The sequence below is a fragment of the Equus caballus genome, chromosome 14 (genome assembly GCF_041296265.1).
Source record: "Equus caballus isolate H_3958 breed thoroughbred chromosome 14, TB-T2T, whole genome shotgun sequence".
NCBI lineage: Eukaryota > Metazoa > Chordata > Mammalia > Perissodactyla > Equidae > Equus > Equus caballus.
In genome coordinates, this window is record NC_091697.1 from 87,431,101 (window position 1) to 87,453,886 (window position 22,786).

Consider the following 22,786-nt stretch of genomic DNA (forward strand, 5'->3'; position numbering starts at 1 on the left):
TGTTAAATCTGCCAAAAGCTATTTGTCGAAATAATTAGGGATATTTAAGTATTTTTTTAAATCTATTACTGCTTCTGTTCTCTACCGAAAACCAGTAGATTGCTTGGTTTCAAATCACAGCTTTTCCACTTACCGGTGGAAACAACCTTAGGCAAGTCGTATTTCTCTCTCCCTATTTCTCTCCTTCTCCACCTCAGTTTTCTTACTGTTAAAATTGGATTTATAGCTACTTTCTAGGGTGGTTTTGAGGATTACAAGACAGTGCGCAGAAAGTGCTTAGAAGAATGCCTCACATTTTATAAGCATTCAGTAAAGTGTAGCTACTAGAGTGATAACTATAGTGATGTTTATCTTTCTGAAATTCTAACAACTTGGTGGCGTTTTATTTAACCACTTGAAGAATTCCCTGCCATCTGTTTTTTTAGTCTTTAGTCTGGTTTTGTGGTCTGTGTTAAGGGTGGTTTTATTTTCTGCTTCTTAAATGGTAATGTGGTCATGGGAACAGAATCTTGAGATAGTCCCACCAGTTTTTAGTGTTGCCAGTTTTTACACAGGCCTGAGCAGAGGTAGAAGAGTTAGGGGTCAGGGGAGGGAGAAGATATGAGTGAAATGTTTTTTGTAATATTCTTAGCTGAGTGGGTCCAGAACATGTTTTCACTTCAACATTAACAAATACTGATTGCAGGGAAGAAAGAAAACACATGAGACATGGTTCCTCCCTCAAAGACTCTGTAATCCAGTGAGACGTGAAGATGGGTGCCTAAGTATATGGACCTGGTGATAGTCAAGTCTCCCTCGCTCAATAGGCTGGAAGAGTAAGGATATCACCGCTCTGAGAAATGGCCACTAGATGGCAGTGTCACCCCCCAGTCACCAGATAGGATGTCCTTAAATTACTTGCATTTGTGATTATGATCTATCAAAGGAAATAACCGCAGATTCTTTTCCAAGATTAAGACAGCAGATTCCCTTTCTCCTTTGCAAAATTAATCTGGCTATTGCAAGACTTGTCATTATCTAATTCACTTTAATAATACCGATGCAAGAAAATATCAAAGCCAGTTCTCTTGAAAATTACTAATTTTGGAAGTATTTACATAGCTTTGAATTTTAGGTATGTCTTTAAATTCAGGTATTCCTTTTTTATAATCTACTTTAAAGCATTTTAATAGCAAAATGTTGAAGGTAGCTTAATAGAATCATAGAATGTTTATTTTGGGAGAGATTTTCTAAGAGTCTCAAGCAAATTAGGAATGAAACTATATGGCTTCATCCTACTCAGCTTTACTCAGTTGACTCAGTCCTCTTTTGGGTGCCTGCTACATTGAAAACTTACTACTGTTTGAGGAGCTTAGAAATCAAATAAACACAGTTCTTAATCACCTAAGATGTCCTATGGGTCACAAAACAAATTAGTCAAATGCACAAATCTGAACAAATTATTCAGGGTTTAATCACAAGAATTGTTTTTAAAAGATGCTTTTGAGTAACGATCAATTAGAAATTAGAAAGTTTACCCTGTCAGACAAGATGTACCCCTCACATTTTAAAACATCAATAGTGAACAATGAGCAAAAACAAAATTTAAGTTTATTACTAATGTCGCGAAGCTGCGTATTGTGATTGTTAACAAAACACTTTGAGTCTGGGAGTTCCTAATTTAAATCCTGTTCTACCACTTCCCAAACCTTCTGTAGCCTCTCTAACCTCACTTTTTTGTAAAAGTGAGGACATTTAATAGTGCCTGTCTCAGCGTGGTTGTGAAGTTTAAATGAAATAGCACCTGAAAGGAGCTTAGCGCAGTGCCTGATACACACTATATGCGTAGTAAATATTGCTCAAATGACTTAAGGTTACCAAAAGGAAGATTACAGAGGAAGTTTTCCTATTGTCGAGGTCACTGATAGTTCAGCAGTGTTCCTTTTGGCGCCCTGTTTTTATCAAGATGCACGGATATTTTGCTTCTAGCTTTGGATCCGTCTCCTTGGTGTTCACATTAAATAAGCCTTTCTCACAAGATGTGCAGTTTATAGTTGTGCTAACTCTGCGGTGTTGGTAGCCATTGGTCTGTTCTTTGGCAAACAGCTGCCTATCTTTGAGCTTTCACCAGAACCATAAAGATCTTCAAAGGGTACAAACGGAAGATTAGTACAGCTCAAGACAATCATTCTTTTAGTCAAGTGCTCAGTAAATTTTCTGACAAAACACATTGTTGACTAATTAAAGAACTCAGCAGGTAAAGCTGCTACCTTGTGGTTTATCAGCCACTTCCACAGGATGGAGGGAGGAGCTCATTAGGTTCTCAGGGAGAGCACCGCCCTGAGGTGTAGGCTTATTTGAGGTCACAAATTCTGTACTCTGGGTGGGCTGAGGCTCACTGTCTTCCTTGTTCTTCATGCCTTCTCACAACATCTTTGAGAGCTTCAGGCCATATCTTAACTTGACCTTGATTCACTTTATTGAGTACGTGCTGGAACGTCTTTTGCAACTGTATAAGACAGGATGTGGTATAGTTCAGCCGTGAGTTACATGGTTGAGTAATAACCAGGAGTGTGGGGATAACTCCAAAGCCTGCCACATTTGCAAAGGCTAATGTTACATTTTAAAGACTGAAAGTTTTTTTTTACCTTAATTTTGTAAATAATGACATTAATATTAATATTTTATATTACATTTAGAGTCAGATTATTGTAGGCTTAATTCCATAACCAGGAACGTGTCTCATAATACAAATAAAATAATATTATTTGGGACATGTGTCACAATATTATGTGCTTCCATTTAAAAAAAAAAACACCTGAAATAAATGAATCAAAAAACAAACCGTACTTGCTATAACTCTGCTATTGGTAAAAGGGATTTGACCTACATTAGGAAGAAAAATATATATGTTCACACATCAGTTGTCCAGGTGTTTGGTGGTATATAAAGCGATATCAGGGAAGGGAATACACAGATTTTTAAGATACAGTTTTCATGAGCAGAAAGCCTCTGCTGTATTTGGAGAGACGAGGAAACAACAACCTGACAGCACGAAGTAAACCATACTGAAGGGCCTGGTCCCGTTGATCTAGTGCTGAGGAAATTCCGAGGACAGGGGATCAGAGACAGGCCAGAGGGATTTGGTGAGTTCTGGGGAAGGGGGATTTGATTGGATAGATAGACTGAAAAGGATTTTGCAAAGAGAAAATCGTGCAGAAAATCCAAAAGACGAATGTACTGTGCTTGCTATGCTGTAGTGGGGAAAAGGGTGTTGTGCAGCAAAGGACCAAATTATAGATGATTTGGAAATTTTTTTCAGCAAGTTTAACTTGATGTGTTAAGCAAAAGAGTGATTATAGGTTTTGGGCAGTGCAATAATTTGATTTTAGAGGGAGGAGGGAGGGGAACTAAGGGAAATTTGTCAGTGTTAGAGAATGGATTGGAAGGAATCTGGAGTAGAAGCGTTATGCCAGACAATCTGGAATAGAATCCTATTATATTGGACTAGAGTTACAGAGTTTATTACCTTGTTTTTATTTTAGAGATGAGAAAACATCTTTAGATGTAAAATTACTTGCCCAAAGTCACATAGAGGGAATAAAGTTGGGAGTGAGTGGGAGAAGAAGATGGAGCTGCTACGTCCAGAAAGGTGAATATAGGAAAGCCAGTGTACTCAGGTGGTGTATCCAGCCCAGGGGTCTGTTCTGCAAGGTCGCTAAGGACCACGAATGTTGACGTGTCTTCCTGGTGCCGTGGAGGTATGAGAGGAGACAGTCCTCACAGCCAGGTCCAGGCTTGGAGTCCTGTCCTCCACAAAGTGTCCTCCCATTTTAGAAAACAAAGGGTTTTTTCCCATAATAAGCATTTTCATCTTCTCACAGGCCCAAGAAAACTTATCTCAATAGACCAGAGCCCTGAGTGGAACATATCTGGCTTTTCATGGGGAGTGGGAGGGGAGCGGGGTGGTGCCGGGGGAGAGCTTCTTTTTCCTTGAGCTCAGGGCTGCAGAGGTACCTTGAGAGGATCAGAAACATCTATGATTCCCTCACTTGGTCTTTGTCCAGTTTTCAATTTGTGGAAAAGTAGACCCCCTTTCTATGCAGTTTCCTTTTCTGCCTTCTTTAAACAAATTCTGAAAAGAAAGAATGTTTCTTCTGTATCAGCAGCATGCATGCTAAGCGCAGTGCTCTGGTGATGACTGCATAGGAAATGAAATGGAAATTACAGTTTACAGTGTGAAATGGATGGCACAAGGCTTTTATCTTAATGCAAGCATATCCGCAAGTGCAGCCCGAATTGAATTAAGAGTATACTAATGATACAGCCTTTACAGGAAGCTTCATCTAAAATACATGGAGCTGTGAAATTACCGGCTTGCTTGAACCTAACAGCGCCTTCAACTAATCTCAGGTTTAAGTTATTTGTTTATAACCAATAAATATTCTCCCTAGGTTTGTTTTCATCTAATATTATTAATTTCTTTCATGGTTTAGATTTTCATTTTAATTTGCTCATTATTGTTGCAAAGGTTTAAACATTCCATACAATTCATACCCTCAGAAAACGTGACTTTAAAGAAAAAAAGGTAGCTCCAGCCAGCGCGTGTCAGCCAGGCGTGTGTCCATCCCACAGCACGCCCCTTAGAGAAGACCTCATCTCTTCATTTGAGGAGTGGCTCAGAGATTCAACTGGAGTTCAGATCCCTCTCTTAGGATCAATCTGATCACTTTATAGCCACAACTTGTATAAAGTTTTTTCTGGAACACCCAACAAAACAAACACCTGCCCTGGACAGTTGGATCTGGTGGGGGCGGGGGAGGCGGTCTTGTGAGAAAATGCAAGGCGAGGGAGAGAAACCAATAGGTAGATAAACTTTTATGAAGGAGAAAATATTGTTGTAAAGGACATTGGCAAAATCCATTCCAAAAACAATCCTTTTCAAAATATATATTATGCTGGAAGTCAGCCAGCCACAGTTAAGCTAGTCAGTTCAGTTTTCACAGAACACATATCTCGTGACCCAAGGGCTTGGTGTAAGTTTGAACATCCCAATTCTCCCTCCTAACTCTGAGTTTATCTGGAAGGTGTGAGAACTGTGAACTAGCAAAGCCTCCCCCCAGTGATACCTTTGGCCTCTCAAGTGTTTCTTGAAGAATCAATTTTACTTCTCTTTGGAGACCAAATTCCAATCAGGCCTGGGTAACTGGTTACATAAAACAGTCGAGATGACATGGGCTCATTTAGAATCCCAAATATATTCCAAAAAAAACAGAAGGCCCAGATAAATGAGGAGTTTACTTTCATTGTGCTTTCTAGTAAGATTGTCCACTCTGACTGCCCTGGCAAGGATAAAGGGCAGCTCACTAGTGGTTTTTTCTGATGGGGAGGGAAGTTATTTCAGGAAAGCATTTTTTATAGTGTTCTATAACAATGATGAAATGTACATTCCTTTAATCTGTAGATGGGATATTAATTACTTTTCTAATTATTTGCTCCTGCAGTTCAACAGATTCATTCTTATTGATGATTTCCTAAATGTAGTGAAATATCGATGAACAAATATCTGAGATAAAGTTCTTTTATGTTGCCTGTGTTTTTAAACTTTTGTCTAGTAATAGGAAGTTGCCTTTCCAACTGACCCGCTCATAAGTACCTCGATTCCAACATCTCATTGGTCCCTTCCCAGCTGAGAGTAAACAAACTAACATTGAGCAGCCATTTCATTCCTGTTCCTTGTTCCTTCACAGTTGAGAGTAAACAAAGTTGATGCTAACCAGCCATTCATTCCTCCTCCTGGTCTCTTCGTAGTTAAGGCTTAAACAAAGCTGACACTGAACAGTCATCAGTCATTACCTCCGCAAAGTCAGTTTCCTCCTGGCCCTTGCCCTTCTTCGCCCTCCCACACACCCCCAGAAACCCTCTTGCACACAGCTCCAACCCTCTTCTGCCAATCCAGCATTTAGGGCCTTCCAGGTCTCTCCACCCAGCTCCCATCAGAACCTGGAAGGAGCTGCTGTCAGTCATTTCCCATTGTTTTTATAAACCATTTGCTCTGTATTAATTTATTTAACTGCATGTCTCCAATTCTTTTTCATTTTATTTACTTTATCTTAAATTGTAAATTTTTAAGAAGGCATTAGCAGGTAAGTGAGGAAATTATTTCAGGGAAGATAATCTTCCTAAATCTACATCAGTGTCCTCCTCCTCCCTCAGTCACCTGATTCCCTAGAAATGAGTATTTATAAGTTGGCTCAGGCTCAGTTACTGCAGGTCTAGTCCTTGGAGTCTGCATGCCTTGCACGGAAATCTTTCCGGACGTGGAGTCTGACCAACTTCACTGCAGCCTCACCTGCAGGCCCGCTCTCCCCCTTCACCTCCCCAGCCTCCTCCTCCAGGGCAAGGCAGATTATGAAGTGGGGAGGCGAAGAGGGTGGTGGAGCTTCCTTCCTGTTTTCAACTAAAGATGATCCTTTGATGCATTTATGATGTTTTCCAACATTCTGGATGTTACTTCAATTGGTGGCCCCCGCCTCCTTATCATTTTTGTACCTGTAAAGAGCTGTTTAACAACAAAAAGAACACTGGAATGCTAGGAATGAATTTCCTTTTCCTTACCAGCAAAATTATTGTTTCCATAGACTGTTTTGTCACTTTGTGCATGAAATGGTGCAAAATATACCACCTTGATTTCTTATCTTCTCCAAGAGTTCTGTGCTCCCTGGGAGCTTGGTATGTGTGCTGTTGGCACTGAGCCTTCCTCTTGTACCATTGGGTGGTAAGTTTTGATCACTGAATATGTTGGTTGGATGCAATTTCTCATATTTCTGAGTTGTACTCTGACAGGATTTATAAAACATCGTTTTGGTTTCAGTATAGTCATCTACCCTTGTTTCCATACTTTGATTTTGCTTTTGGCATGTGCCTACAGATGGTTGAGGTTGACAGTGAAATCTAACGTGTGAACTGTAGAATCTGCACTCAAATAGACACACCGCACCGGGGTTTCTCAGGATCTTCTATCTCCATCAGATGCTTTCTACATCAAAGAGAGAGAGAGTGGTGAAAAACCGCCGAGTTGTTTCTCTAGACTGTCTCACAACAGCTCTTTAAGGTGAGAAGTCTTTATAGGCGGACAAGGGAGAAATGCATAAGCAAAGGTTTCAGAGACCTGCTGAAGGACTGGGCCTAATGAGTAAGAGGAAAGTATACTATGAATCCAACTGGAATGTTGTATAATCCACCTTTCTAGAATTCTTTTTTTCATTTCTTAAAATATAACTCATTAAAGATGATTTTTTATGAAATTATCTTTGCAAAGCTGTTTTGGAGTTCTCTGAGCAGATGCTCATAATTTGCCTTCTTTAGAAAAGTCGTGTGTAGGTTGAAGACTAGTTTTCTTAACAAATTCTTACCTTTCATTTTGGTTAGCATTAGTGGTAGCTTTGAATTCACCCTATTAATTTTTCTCTCTCGTATTGATGAATGGATATGAGATTGTGGGAATAGAAGCAATTTGTTTGAAGACCAGTCCAGCTTACAGGAAATAAATATATGACTTTTCAAAAGGCTAGAAAATGTGTGATAATATTTGTGCCCATTAGCCATAGAATCATAAAGGTTAGATATGAAAGAGAGCATCCAGTTCAACCCCCTAGTTTTCTAGATGAGGACTCTGAGCCCAGAGAAGATAAGTGACTTCTTCAAAGTCATACAGATAACAAAACTCAAATCCTAGTTCCTACTAATCCCAAATTCAGTATTCCTTTGACCACATTACACAACCAAAATATTTTTATGTACCACTGGAATTAAATTTAAGCCCATAAAAAGTCCATTTATTGATCCTAGCATCAGATGATTCCATCAGATGGTTCAATCATTTCTAATTTTTCTGTTTTTATATTGAAAATTCCATATTATTTTTCTTGTTTCTTGAATAGCAACTTTAAATATCTTGGTTTCCAATTCAATATCACACTAAAAGTACTTGCATTCTTTTCTACTTTGTGCCTAATCAGTGTATAATAGTTTTTTGGTCTACAAAGCATCTAGTTTCTCTTCTAAATTATAAACTCCTGGATGGCAAGGACATTGACGATTTCCTGTTTGGTACAGCCCATGTAAAGTACACTTTGGGACCCTAAATAAGTATCTTAACATGAAGGGCCGCTTCTTTCAAGTCCTTTTTTATAGTAATATCTTTGCATTCTGGGGCAGCCCCACGTCTCTGTTGTGTGCAGCACATACTCTCTGTGGGCATTTTCTAAGTGATAGTCGTTATAATAGGAATTATTATTACAGCCCCATTTCTTCTGTTTCCTTTTATTAATTCCACCATTCTACCAACTAGCTGAAGAAGCTCATCACATGGAAAATATTTTATTTTTATATAGTCTTTAAAGGACTGGTTTTAGTTAATCACGTAATACAACATAATTATGGAATCTGACAATTGGAAAGCAACCTCATGTGCCTACCCTGGAGAAATTTTTAAATAAAAATAAAGAAGTCCTCAACAAGCCTTCAACATCTAATGTAGGTTACAGCCATTGAAATCAGTTCTTTTATATCTGGTATAAATCTTTATGACTGCAGCAGAGTCCGGTGACTTACATTGACGTCTCCTGTGGAAAGACCATCTAACGTTGCTGTGAGTGCTGTGAGGGGTGTAGGACATAGGTAGAACAAGAATCTCTGTTTTCTTAAGATCTTTTAATAACTCCTTACAGTCTTTTGAAAAATATATTTTTGCTTCTCTTGAAATTTTTAATACAAAGAATTATCATGAAAGCAAAGGAAGTGAATGATAATCAGAATTCATTAAAGTCAATCTTGGGAATGATTTGCCTTGAAGGATAAAAAGCGAAACAAATGTTCCCAGGCGAGGCAAAAGACAGTCTACGAGGTTTGCTTGCCACTGCCCATCAGAAGCGGGGGAAAAGATTTAAAACTTGGCTCCCAAAGAGATGCTCCTGAATCCAAATAGAAGGCACAATCTGATGCCTGGCTACATCCACAATCTTTATAGCACTTCTTTACCAAAGAAGAATTTAAACTATTCTGATTCTGAGCTTGAAACTCCTTTTTCACTAAGGAAATTTCCTTAAGAAATAACCTTCTTGACTTTATATACCCGAAGACAGTACATGTGAAGATGGGAAACCAAAAGAAATATCCAAGCCAAAGAGCAGTGCGCCATTCAGGCAGAATCTGGAGGAGAGGAAAGCTATTCCCTGATTAGCGAGCTTTCCCCGCTAGCCTGTAGGTGGGTGTATTTAACAGAAGAAAGCAATGGGAACCGCCTGTCAGCCAGCCTTTAGAGCTAATTAGCTCAGCATACAACAAAGATAAGTGAGCCGGGGAGGAGGGCCCCCTGAGGGGTCTTCAGATTCTGGGAAATGTCTGATTGGCAGATGTTAAAAGGGATTCTTCAGTAATCCTGTGCATCAATGAGCTGTACAAATTCAGTCCAGGACTGCAAGGATTCAGGCATGAGGACGCTGTGCAGCAGGCTCGCACAGGCAGACCCAAGATGGACAGAACCTTGGAATCCCTGAGACACATCATTGCCCAAGTCTTGCCTCACAGAGACCCAGCTCTAGTCTTCAAAGACTGTAAGTACTGAAGGGGAAAAAGTTTTTTGACTCTTTTAGAAACTGGTGCTAAACGTCTAGTCACATCCTATTTAAGTATGATTTCTCCTAAATCTCTGTAGTCGTGTGCCGCGGTCTAAGTGATATTTAACTTGCTCCTGACTTCAGTCAGGAGAATGATTGCATTTCACCTCCGGGCATTAGTCGCTGGGTTATTTTGTCAGTGATACATCTTGCTAATCGTTTAGAAGTCTCTTAAAATCTAGGACTCCCCCAAAACTTAATGAACTTTTCCAGAAGCTTTCTTAAATAAAGCAAGGTTGATTGGTACTCAGATCAAAACTAAAAGTAACTTGAATATGATAATAAAGTATATCTATGTTTTAACTTGTTTAATCCACCATAACGTATATGAATGTTAAATCAAGTATTGTGTTTGTCTGACAATTTTGGCTGCAAGCAAGTTAACAGTAAATGACCACTGAGCTCTTAAATTTTGATAAATTGTAACACTTTGGTTAAAAGGCCAATAAAATTAGATGTCTTTCACCTCTGCAATACCCTCCCCCACCAAAAATCTAAACGGCTTATGGCAAAAGTTATTTCAAAATCTTTTTTTTAGTGATTATGAAAAATAATTCAATCAGGCTTTCCAATTCTAGCAATACCATTAAACCATTTGTCAAGTAACTTCGTTTCTGGAACCAATTTGATTTCCTGCTGCTGCAAAACAGACTATCTTCACGTTGTATCTTATCTACAGTGGGTTTCATATTACAAAGGGCTTCTGAAATAGAACTTTGCGAGGGAACTGCCCAAAAGGTAAAATGCACATGGCATTTTTTTTCCACTTCAATAAGTTACAGCTTTCTTCTTTGTGAATATCGTTATGTTTGTCTCCATCAAAACATCAATGGTTTGGATTTTTGCTTTCTGATTGCTGAATAATGTTAGTTTCCAGATGTCCTTTTAGTTTATATTTCTCATATGTATGATGAAGAAAAAGAAATGTTAGGCCATTTGATTCTATAAAATTTTCTTTATGGAAATTAAATTGTAAGCAATCTGCCCTCTAAGCATAAAATGAAAGCCCTTCTTTCTTTCTTTCTTTCAAATACTGTCTTCAAGCATGTGTCAATAACTATGTTAAAACTAATAAAAGTCGCTCCCTCCCCCGTCTGGCCTGGAGTCTATTCAGGTTTGGTATGTTTCTTTAAGTGAAAAGGGAAGGAAAGAATGTCTCTCTCCTACAATAGCGCTGAATTCACTGGTGGAGGGTGAAAGGGCTCCTGACCTCCCCAAGGCTTTGGATAAATTGTATAGGGCCAGGGGTCTTGTGCTGACGCTCTGGAGAGTGGGAACAGTAAAAAGAAACAGAGGGGAAATTTTTCAGAGTTCATTGTGAATTTAAGAAGTTTGATCTGAAATTACATGGCCCACTCTTTAGGCTGAACTAAATCCCAGCAATTGTTTACAGTCTAGCAGAGAGAATAAAATAGAAAAAGGTTAAAATAAAGCATACATTGTGTTCTATTATCCAGACCTTTGCAGGAACTCTTTCATATGGAAAAACAAAGAGGTGCCCAATTTTATATATTTCATTCATTAACATAGAACCTAAATTTGATCAGATAGTGTTGCCTGCTTACCCCAGAATGGGCCGCCACTCACCAACTGCTTGGATGGCTTCCTAGGTGTGAATATTCAACTGCTGATCCTCTCCCTTCAGATGTTTCTAATCTGAAAAATGACTAAATGAAAGTAAGCCAAATGGCAAATTTCTGTACCAGGGATTTTTAGAACATCAAAACATCCAACCCCTCACCATCTTCAAGGGGTAAATGGGAACAGGCTTACTTCCTTTCTGGGGCAGGGCATCAAAAGTCTGCCTGGGGGCTACGCCATGCCTTAGCAACCTGTCGTTTGCGTGCCAGAGTTTAGCACGTGGACTCATTTTCCTTGGCACACCCATAAATTGCTGCCACCACACTCTGTTTTACACAGCCTGTAAAAAGCTGTCACTAGCCTCCTCTACTTTTAGTCACTCCTGGCTCCTCTTTCCCCACCTCAATCCAGTCTCTTCCCGGCACGAGGAAAGGTCTCAGTACTTGCGCACATCACTGCCAATTCCTTAAGAAAAACTGCTGCCTTGCTTTCCCGCAAGGTGAAAAGCCAATTCACGAATTTTTAAAACTCAGCACAGTTGAACAAAGGAAGATTAAAAAAACACTCAAAGTGTTTTTCTAAATTTTTCTTCTATAAATGCAAAGGCAGTTTTTTCTCTCTTCATTCTTTGGAAACCCGTAATACAGCGGATGTCAATAATCATTTGATTAATTTGTTCTCCTCAGTTGGCTTTTGATTTGTTTAAAAAGAAGCAACAGTAAATTGAATTTTTCTCTTCCAGTTGGTCAGGAAAAGCACCCAGAGAGTTTTCTGGTCTGAGACTGATGCGCACGGGGATAGTTACATTCATTTAAGAAAATAAGGTTTGAATGCTTTTCTCAGCCAAGGAGGCCCTCCAAGTGGTGTTTTGCAATGCATTAAATCCCTCATTTGTTTTAGACAAAGGTGTTCATCCGGCAATAGTTGGGATTTGTTTTTTATTTTCTTTCTTGGAGGGAAATGAATTCCATGACAGTTTTTTTCCCTATTCCCTATTTCACATTTCAAACGAAAACTAATGGAAAGACATTTTAAGTAGGGTTGGCTCTCAATTTGAAGTTTGCTCATCTAAGCTGACACCGGACTGGTCTCTGCTAGCTAAACATCTCCATTTTGTAACAAGGGGTGCCGGGAGTCTCCACACCACCAGACAGGATCTCTCTGCAGAGAAATGAAGGCGCATCTCCATGTGGCCTTCCATTCCTGGCTTTGTGCAGCATCCAGTTTCTTCTCATGTGTCATGTGTCACAACCAAAGATGGGCTATCCTAAAAGCAGCCCCTGTCAGCTCTTCTGAGAGTACATGTGTGAGCTTACCATTTGTTTACCACTGTTTGACAGTTTCTCACATGCTTTCTCAAAGGAGATCACCACGTGATTTCAAGATGGCCACATTTCAGATTCCACTCTGAGTGTTAACGCTTCAAATTACAAGAGCATAATATGCTTATCTGCCGTCTTTGGCCTCGTCCTTCGTCCATTCATGGTTATGCAAGGATGCCAAATCCTCATCACGTGATGACAGACACTATGCTAGGAGCATTTATTCTTCACAGTAAGCCAGTAATGCAGGTACCATTGTTATTTACAGGTGAGGGGAACAAGGCTTATGGAGGTTAAGGTGACTTTCCCAAGGTCACACAGCTAGTAAGTGATAGAGCCAGGTTTCAAATTCTATCTTCCAACTCCTCACCTTTAGCCACTACAAGACATTGCCTCTCAGAGGCGTTACATTACCATGTCATTCATGCTGTCATGGCAGTATCTGTTAGGAAAACAGAGGGAGATAGAAATCAACCCTTCTGGGAGTGTGGAGGGAACCTGTGAAATAGGCACATTTAAACAGCAGTGTGATAGGAGAGGGAGAGGAGAAGGGCATTTGTGAGGAGAGAGAATAGCTCGTCCAAACGCAGACCAGGCAACACAAAAATAATGCACAGGGGGAGGTGAAGACAAGGCTGAGAAGGCAGGTGGAGTCACGCTGAAGTGCAGGCAAGAGGGAGCCACTGGAGTTAACAGTGATCCTAGATTAGTTCTGGAAGTTTATGGCCTTATGTTGCATTGGGGAAAAGATTATATTGACATCTGTTGGAGGTACATTTCCTGATACTAAGTTGGGGAGAATTGCAGCTTTTTCACAGCAAGAATCCTTTTGCCCATTCAGGCAAGATGCAAGATTTGTGAATGTAAACAAGCCCATAGGGAGAAAGCACTTTTACTAACTGAAGTGCAAGATCAAGGCAAATTTTCTCAAACAGATTGTTAAAAACCTACCTTAGCTGTCACTAAAACCATGAGAATGTGTTTGTTTCTAGCATTGACTTATAAAGTGACATGTTAGATTTCACTAATATGTTCCCTCAAATTTTATAATTAAAAAAAAGATGGAAACTTTACTAAACATTGCATAAATAGAGGTAAATTTCTCACATATGTGAGGTGCATTAACTCTTCCATTTTGGGAAACATTTTTCTGCATCATCAGATAGGTGAATACTTCAAAAAGTACATTTTTACCTGTTGGAAATATTGGACCAGACTATACAGCTATTAAAAATATCTTAGTTATCATGAATGTGGCTGTATGCAATACGAGAGAGCAAAAATCCTCAAGAGTCAAGTATTTTCTCCATGCTTTTTAGTGCGGTTATCTGAAATCAATAAATTTGATGATACATTTATGGTTTTTTCTTTTCACAGAAAGGAATAGAGTAGGATGTAAGGGATGAAGGTACTTCTGCAGTAAAATCACTACACGTATTGCATTGCAGTCCACCACGGAAAGTGGGCCTGACAGAATATGGTCAAAAAAACCTGCTGCTGCTCGATAGCTCATTTTGGATTAATGATTGCATCTTAATTACAATCATTTTAACTCTGATAATTTTAGCATCTAAACTGTGGATGTCTGCTCTGCTGAAGCCTATTCAAATGCTAATTTTACTTAATTTATTACAGGATACAACTATTTTTATTTGCATTTATACTAGGGGAAAAATGCAGATTTCTGTTCAGCTGTCACTGGCATAAGCACTGTTCTATTGTTTTTTCCAGTAAGTATACATTTGGTAGAGTTTAAATTCTGAAAGGCTCAGCCCCAGGATAAAATTTTTCAAAATGGAAAAGAATAGATGCCTTCTTTTTTTTCTTTTTCTTTTCTTTCTTTTTTTTTTTTTGGAGGAAGATTAGTCCTGAACTAACATCTGCCTCCAATCCTCCTCTTTTTGCTGTGGAAGACTGGCCCAGAGCTAACATCCATGCCCATCTTCCTCCACTTCATATGTGGGATGCCTGCCACAGCATGGCTTGACATGCAGTGTGTAGGTCCGCACCCAGGATCCGAACTGGCAAACCCGAGCCACCAAAGCGGAACATGCAAACTAAACCCCTGAGAAAATAAGTGGCTTCTTGATCACTTAATGGCCATATCTGTCCTAACATGTTTATTCCCTAATGTATAAATAATATTTAAAACATCAAAATAAAATATGATTTACACCCCTCCTGTGATCAAATCTGATGCCTCTTCGTGGTCTGCTGTCTCATCTCACCATAGGCTTTTTTTTGATAGTTAAGATTTGTTAGCCTGAACCCAACTTTAACAACTTCTGAAACTCGTGTGTTAAGTTACAGCCCATAATAGGATACAGCTGCACAAGGGTGAGTTTTTAAGTTATGATTTTTCTGTTTAAATGATACGGTTTTACTGATTATGTGCTACAGATTGATTTAAGAAATATAAGACAACTTTAGAAGCCTTTCATAAAAGAATCTTCTTTATTTAATACATTTCACATTGAAGTTTTAACCCCAAAGGCTCTTCTTTCTTTTCCTCCATGTTCAAATGCTCACATAAGTTTAGTCTATCCAGGTGGTTAAAACAATCCTATTTTAAAAGAAAAAGAAAAAAAGAATCCTATGGAAAGTTCAATATTGACAAAATAGGTCATTGTTACACTTCCTGTAGTTCTCTATATTCTCTCTCTGGTGTCCATGGAATGATGTGTGAATTATGGTTTTGCTTTTTTTTTCCCTGCTGCGTTGATAATCACTTGATCCCCATTTTGATCTCATCTCTTTAGGCAGCTGTGGGAACCCGTCATTTAGTCACCACTCCTTTGGCAAGTATGGCCTGTACTATGTAGTTTACATTTCTCTCATGTGGCTCCACACTATGAATTATGGTTTCATGGACATGTTTTTGTCCACACCTAAGTTGGAAGTCCCAGGAGGGCAAAGCCATACCTTGCACTTCTACATAAGCCCCAGGGTGCCCCCGACAGCACCGGGCACCTAGCAGGTACACAACAGGCGTTTCTTGATTGCTGATTGGTTGACTTTCTCGCTCACAAAAAGGGGGGAAGATTTTTCTCATTGTTAAGTGTTCTGCTTCAGGATGAAATAACCTGTGCCGGGACCTTCTAAGCCATCATCCACTGACACCTTAATCACCGCAGGGTTAAGTTGACAGCCAGATGAGACAGGAGGGAGCTTGGAGGAAGAAGGGGTTCTGAAAATAAACACAGCCCCGCAGGCAACCTCCCCAAAGCACTGCCTCCAGTTGGCCTTGGTGGACCAGCCTGAGTTATCCTGTACACCACTCTGGCACAGTGACTTAGATTGCCAGTCCTTATCCTCAGGTTCTACCCTCGACTCTGGCTCCCCAAAGGCCGTGTACCATGCTCTTTTGGGCCAGACTCTGTCTGTGCCTTGTATGTAAACCCTAGTGAGGTAGCTGTGGCAGGGCCGTGAAGAGCTTTCTTATGTTGACTGTTCCCAGGGACAGTGCATTACATGCCTAAAGCCACACTGGCACAGATTTGACCCTTTTAAACAAACAGAGCTGGTCAGTAAAGCAACCAGTGTTTGCTTTTTCTTTTCGAATGCTTGGTTGGTTATCTAAAATCAACAGTCCTACAAAGTCTCTTCAATACAGTGCGATGTCTGTGCCTGGTGGAACGTGGGAAAGATACATATTTCCTGATTGGTTAAATAGACTGCATCAGGTTTTTCTTTTACGTAGCTTTTGTGATTGGATGACATCGTCTGACCCGTGGTGAACACATATCCCACAGGGGAACTCAGGTGCGATGCTGCTGCTGCTGCTGCTGTTTAATTCGGGTATACTTGATGACCCTTTATTTCCTTTTGTCTGTGTGATGCCCTCTTGCTCCTTGTATTCTCTGCCTTCTGCCTTCTTAAAAAAATCACCCTGTACTTCCAAAGATATAAAAAATAAGTGTTATTAAAGTTCTCCCCAAATGATTTACAGTTTAGCAATTTTAAATCGTAAAGGTGAAAATTAAACCAAAAAGCATGATACACTTTTGGCATATTTTGGAGAATCTCCCAAGAGGTAAACTTTGTAAAACAACTCAAAGGATCATAATTCCCTCAGGAAAAGTGTTCAGGGTAGAGGATGGGGACCAGACCCAAAGGGAAAAAAAGCAAACAAAAGAAGAAACGCAACCAGCTTGCCCCAAAAGCTGCTGAAGGAGCTAGACACTGACTCTGGAGCTTTACTAAAAGAAAGTTCCTCTACTGGGAACAAAGCAAGGCTCCAAGCCGTCTCAGGCCTGCTGTGCGGCTGTGGCTACCTTTGACAGAGTGTCTACACAAAAAGAAAAGAGGTCCAAGAGTCCTCCATATTGTACCCTACACTCAGGCCATGTCAGCAAGGTTCTTAAATTAGCCTGATCAAAACTTGGCAAAGCCTGAGGATGGTTATAAATAATTAGACAGCTGGTTCTGTTGGTCAATGTCCTGGAGTTCGCCAAGCCAAGCATAAGACCCAAAGGTACCCCACTTTGCAACCCATTTTGCATGGGGTTCGCCAAGCCAAGCATAAGACCCAAAGGTACCCCACTTTGCAACCCATTTTGCATGAATGGCAAATTGATATCATTCCTTGAGCTTGCCTCTTAAATTATTTGGGGGTCCTTTTCCTCAACAAAATTAGGAAATCACATTGGCAAGAACAAGTTGAACATGATTGAATTGCTAGAACAGAAAATATTAATTAACTTTATTTTAAAATATCACCTGTTAAGGCTAATTTATTTAAAGATTATATTAAAATATTATACAACATAAATCCATCTGTTTGGAGGCAGAGAATCAATTTGAAAATATGTTAATCATCTTGGAAGCCTCTTAATGATTTATTCTTACACGGTAGCCCTTCCAATTTGTCTTTAATTGTTTCTGGCAAAGGAAATTTTACCCAACTAGAACTTTTTTCTCATGTAAGGCGTAAAGAAATTGGTTCTTTTTTTGATAGATTTATAACATACTTTTAAGATCTCCTTTGCTGACAAATGTCTCTCTTTCATTCGAGACTTTTCTCATATTAGATAATTGAACTGAGCAATGAACTACAACACTTCTATTTTCCTGAAGCATAAGCAGTCTTTAAACATTGATTTAAAATAAAAGTTAGCTCCTTTCTGTAGTTTTTGCTAGGTCTATTTCCTTTAGTATCCATTAGAAAGTGAAAAATTGGGACAAACATCCATGTTCCCAGATTTTGAGACATGTAGCATCTCATGCATTTATTTTCTGGCTGTTATGAAGCTTTGACTACCAGTGAATGATGTCAAAAGAGCTTTCTCTTTCCCATCACTGAACTCTTCATATATTTTGGAAATAAATTAAATAGCACAATGTGTACAATTAGAGAATTTTCAGATGCAGACTATTTTTAGAATGTTTAATGATATGGTTTCCAATCCAGGAGCAGTTTCAAAGATGCAATAAGCAAGCATATAATCATGCCTTTTCCTTTCTTCCTTCACCCTATCTAACCACAAATAATAGCTGGCACTTTAGTGCTTACTACGTGTGAAGCTCTAGTCTGAGCATTTTCCATTTTAAGCCTTACAGCAACCCTGTGGGGTAAGTGCTGTGTTTCACAGATAGCGCTGGAGCAGTCAGGTAGGTATCTTACAGTGGTAGAGACAAGATTCCAACCTAGGCTTTCTGGCTCCAGAGTCCATGTTTTTAACCAGTAAGTAAACTGCATGCCTGTTGATAAAATGTGGAGAGACAAGATACAATATACATTTTATTGTGTTTGAACCAGTGCCTGTGTTTGAGGACTATTCTATAACATACTATAATCCATGGGGCATTTACATCCTCTACGTCTCAGAATTCCCCTATGAAAACATAGATCACATGTCCCTATTGGCAGCTCCATCATAGCCAATCTGTGAAAATGACAAGCTCTGACGTTTTAGGATAAAAGCCCTCTCAGTGTCTACGGGTTTTTTTTGTTTTGTTTTGTTTTGTTTTTGGGGAGGAAGATTTGCCCTGAGCTAACATCTGTTGCCAATCTTCCTCTATTTTGCATGCGTGGGATGCCACCTCAGCATGGCTTGATGAGAGGTGTGTGAATCCCCAGCCACCAAAGCAGAGCGCACAAACTTAACCACTACACCACCGGGCCGGCCCCAAGTATCCAGTTATTGATATCCTTCTCTGAAGGGGCTTAGTGCCACTTCCAGGCTACAGAAGGCGCACTCTCCTACGTGCTGCAGCTCCTACCCCCTTCTCATAGATTTTTCTTCCCCAGTTCCTCCCAAAGAAACATTCTCCTTGGGCTCACCCAGATGCACAAGGGCACCTGCACTTTCCCTCCAAGAGTCTGGGCCCTTCAATTTCATGGATGGAGCTACCACAGGCAGCATGGCACCTTAGGCAAGGACAAAGGATGAGGGGTTCTGAGCTCCTGCCCTTTTTTCCCACTTGGGTAAAGCTGGGGCACCAGGACAATGGGATTGATTTCCAATTACTAAAAGAAGCTCAGTCCCCTTACCCTGTCTCTTGTCAAATCATACTCCCTTCCCAATGGCACCTTTTCCTATGGCTCCCTTACACAATTCCATGGCTGAGGCATTGTCATCTTTCTTAGTCTTTTTGTCAAATGCCACCCTTACTCCTGTGGGAGCACAACTTCTGTCCTTTCCCCCATCCCAGTCTAAATCTCGCTCCTCTGAGGTGGCTCAGCTTAGGCCCTTGCTGACTTGCAGATGACTGCCTTATTGCTGTATTCTCACGTGACCGAGAGAAGAAGTTCTGGTGCCTCTTTCTGTTCTTATAAGGGCACTGATCCCTTCATGGGGGTCCACTCACATGACCTCAACTAAACCAAATTACCTCCCAAAGGCCCCACCTCCTAATAGCATCATATTGGAGATTAGGGTTTCAACATATGAACGGGGTGAGAGGACGACACAAATATTCAGCCCATAACAGGGTCTATCACTTGTGTTTGAGAAAGCAATCTGAGGCAATGAAATGGACTAAAAACTCTGATATGCAAAGTCAATTCAGAGGTTCAATTGCTTTCTTTACTCTCAGATGTTATAAACTGATAGAAGTCACAAAAATGAACTGGATTTCATGCTATTGTTCCTAGGATCTCGCCAACAATTCTCTCTCCTTCTACTTCCTCCCACACCCCCAGCCTCAGCCATTTGATATTCTATTTCTTTATAGTAATTTTACCAGTTTAACATCGGTTACCTTGACAAACGCAAGACCAATAGATGACCTGTGAGTGTTAGACCCTGGAAGGAGGGCTGCTCAGCCTGTCCTGACTCCAACCTCAGCCAAATTGTTACCCATCTGCTTTCTCTGGGTCTCAAGCTGAGAGTTCACTACCTCTCTCATGTCTGGTGTCCAGATTCACTACAGATGACCAATTTATCTTGTCCTGGCTGTAGATAAAGCCCTTTTCCTTTAGTGTCCATTGAAACAAAGTAGAAACTTTTCAAAGAGGAGTTCACCACACTTTGGGAGAAATAATGCATAGTCAAACAGGATGTGTTCCGGACCGTAGCTCCTAACCCTGATGGGGAGGGCACAATCAGGCAGAGAGACTTGACCTTGGCTTTTGCTTGCCCCTCTGCCCAAGAAGCCTGTTCCAAGCCCCTCCTCAGTCTTTTGTTGTTTCTTCTTGTTCCTCTTATGGTCTCTCCTTTAGCCATCTTTCCTTGAAAGAAGGAACTAGAATGGGAGGTCTAGTCAGAGCCCCCTCGGAGGCACACAATTGTTGGATATTACACCATTGCTTGAAACAAGAGCAAGTGTTGGCTAAAGATTGATCATCAGGAAACCTGTTCACATGGAGACAGACTGCTCATTCAGCGTGACAATTCCAAGCTGGAAACGTGTTATATCACTTATCACTTGTATGAAAAAAATACAAAAATATTGGCCTTTGCTTTATTTGACTTTGTCAAGAGCAAATGTCAGAAAAATCGCCTGTAGGAAAAGGTAGGTGAAGGAATCTTAGAGGAGAGCCTCCTACGCCTCCCCTGCCAACAGCCTCACAAATGCAGTGCATCTTCCACACCTGTGATGACATCCAAATGCTCAACTAATAGTTATTGTGCTCCTACTGTGTTCCAGACATTGTGGATAAAATGATATAATTTTTCCTCCAAAGAGCCTGTCTAGAGTAGAGGTAGACACACACATGCAAACAACTTAGATTCCACTGCAGAGAGTGTCTCAGGATGAACAGAGAGCATAGACCGTGCACTCAGAACGAGGTTAAAATCCCAGGTCTAAGACTTAGTAGCTGTGTGATTGTACGCTGAGCATCTTTTATTTCTTATCTATAAGTTGTGGATGGTAATAGCTATTCATAGGGGGTGTTGTAAGGACCAAATGAGACAATGCACAGTGCCCGATATATAATAGGTACATGATAAGGGAGATGAGAAGAGCAACTTCTCCCTACAGCAGAGCTTCTTAAACGTCTTAAACGTGCATCAGATTGCCTGAGAATCTTGTTAAAAATGCATATTCTGGCTCAGTGGTTCCAAGGCAGGGCCTGAGATCCTGCACTGCTAGCAAGTCCCCAAGTGGTATCCATGATGTTTCTCAGAGGACTGCAGTTTCCGTAGCAAGAGTTTATTTTGGTTTTGTCTTTATTTTTAAGGTACTAATGCTGGAGGTGAATCTTAAAAAATAAGTAAGTGCCATCCAGGAAGACAACAGACAGTGGAAAGAAGGGCATTCCAAGAGAAGGAATGGAATTATGGGGCCTGCCAGCAGCGTAAGAAGCATGGGAGTGTGAGGGCCCTGGAGGGTGACTTGAGGAGACAAGTTTGGAGTGAGAGAGAGTATCAAGACAAGGAGTCATTGAGCCCGTAGATAATGAAGGACTCACAGAAGGGTTTTAAGAAGATGTGAGTGATTTGATCAGCTATGAGATTCAGAAAGATTATCCTGGAGACAACTGGAAGATAAGTTGGATGGGAGAATGTGGAGTCAGGAGGATATTGTAGTATACTTGGTGTATACTACCAATGCACCAATGAACCAATGCAGGGATGGCGATATGAACTGAGAGGAAGTGATGACTATCGGAGACATCAGGATATGTAACTGACAAATCTTGGGCATTTATTAGATATGGAAAGAGGAAATTAAATTTAAGGTTCCTTCCAGGTTTCTGATTTAGGTGATTGGGTAGAGGATATATCACTTTGTAAGTAATTCAGGAGGAAGAGAAGAGTTTATGGAAAACAAAATGAATTGAGTTTTGGAATATGTTGAATTTATGCGGCAACCAAATGCAAATACCTATTAGCAAAGTTGAAATTACAGGAGAATGGTTTGGGAACTGTCGGCAGCGTATATTATGGTAGATGGAGTCATGGAGGTAGATTCTGTCATTCAGGGAGAACAGCACAGAGAGAAGCAAGAAAAGACAAGAACAAGATTCTCATGCAAATCAACATGAGGGGTGAGCAGAGGAAGAGAAACTCACAAGAGAGACTGAGAAGAAATGATTACAAATAGAGAAGTAGAATCAGGAAGAATATTGTCAGAAAAGCCTAGAGATATGAGAGTTTCTAGAAGAAATTAATCAGTTGTGTCAAATGCAGTTAGAAGTCAAGTAATAAGAATTAGGAAATAAATAAAATTAGGAATTGGTGATATTTACCAGAGTAGTTTCAGTGGAATAATGTACAGGAAAGCCAGATTGTGGAGGGTTGAAAATGAATGGAACATAAGGAAGCAGAGATAGAAATGTAGAATATGCTTTCTAGAAGCTTGGCTATAACGGGAAACTTTTAATAACTAGTAGCCAGCAATAGTCCCAAGGTTGAGAGTTTCATTGAACTGATGATTGATTCATTCATTTATTCATTTGTCTTGAGCATACCTACAGCTGCTAAGGAGTGAGGAAAGAGGAAACATTTAAAAGGAGGAGGTCAAGAGAATCACTAATAGAACACTGTCCAGGAGAAGCAATGCACACTCATTCGAGACTGGAGGAAATAAGCTGGAGCTGGGCACTTGTGCAGATGGGTCACTAGACGTAGGGATGCATGCGTTTGGTGGCCCAAGTTGGTTCTGAAATGTGGAAGGCAGGATCATTGGCTGAGCACTAAAAGTGCAACTGCAGCTAGAAACTAAACTGTGTAGTGAGGCCTAAGCTCAAACTTGGGTGGTTTTCTTCGGGAATACTTGATCCTCTGCTTGTATTTTCTTTGACATTGTCCATGAACCTTGTTGTTGCTACTTCAA

General features: G+C 40.2%; 1 protein-coding gene across 1 annotated transcript in view; it reads left to right on the top strand.

The window, feature by feature from the left end:
• Positions 1–9,179: 9,179 nt before the first annotated feature.
• LIX1 (limb and CNS expressed 1) overlaps positions 9,180–22,786 on the top strand; it is a 48,335-nt gene continuing 34,728 nt past the window's right edge. The window contains exon 1 of the mRNA XM_001504607.6: positions 9,180–9,596. Within this exon, the coding sequence (XP_001504657.1) occupies positions 9,515–9,596 (82 nt within the window). The 5' untranslated portion in view covers positions 9,180–9,514. The remainder of the gene's footprint in view (positions 9,597–22,786) is intronic.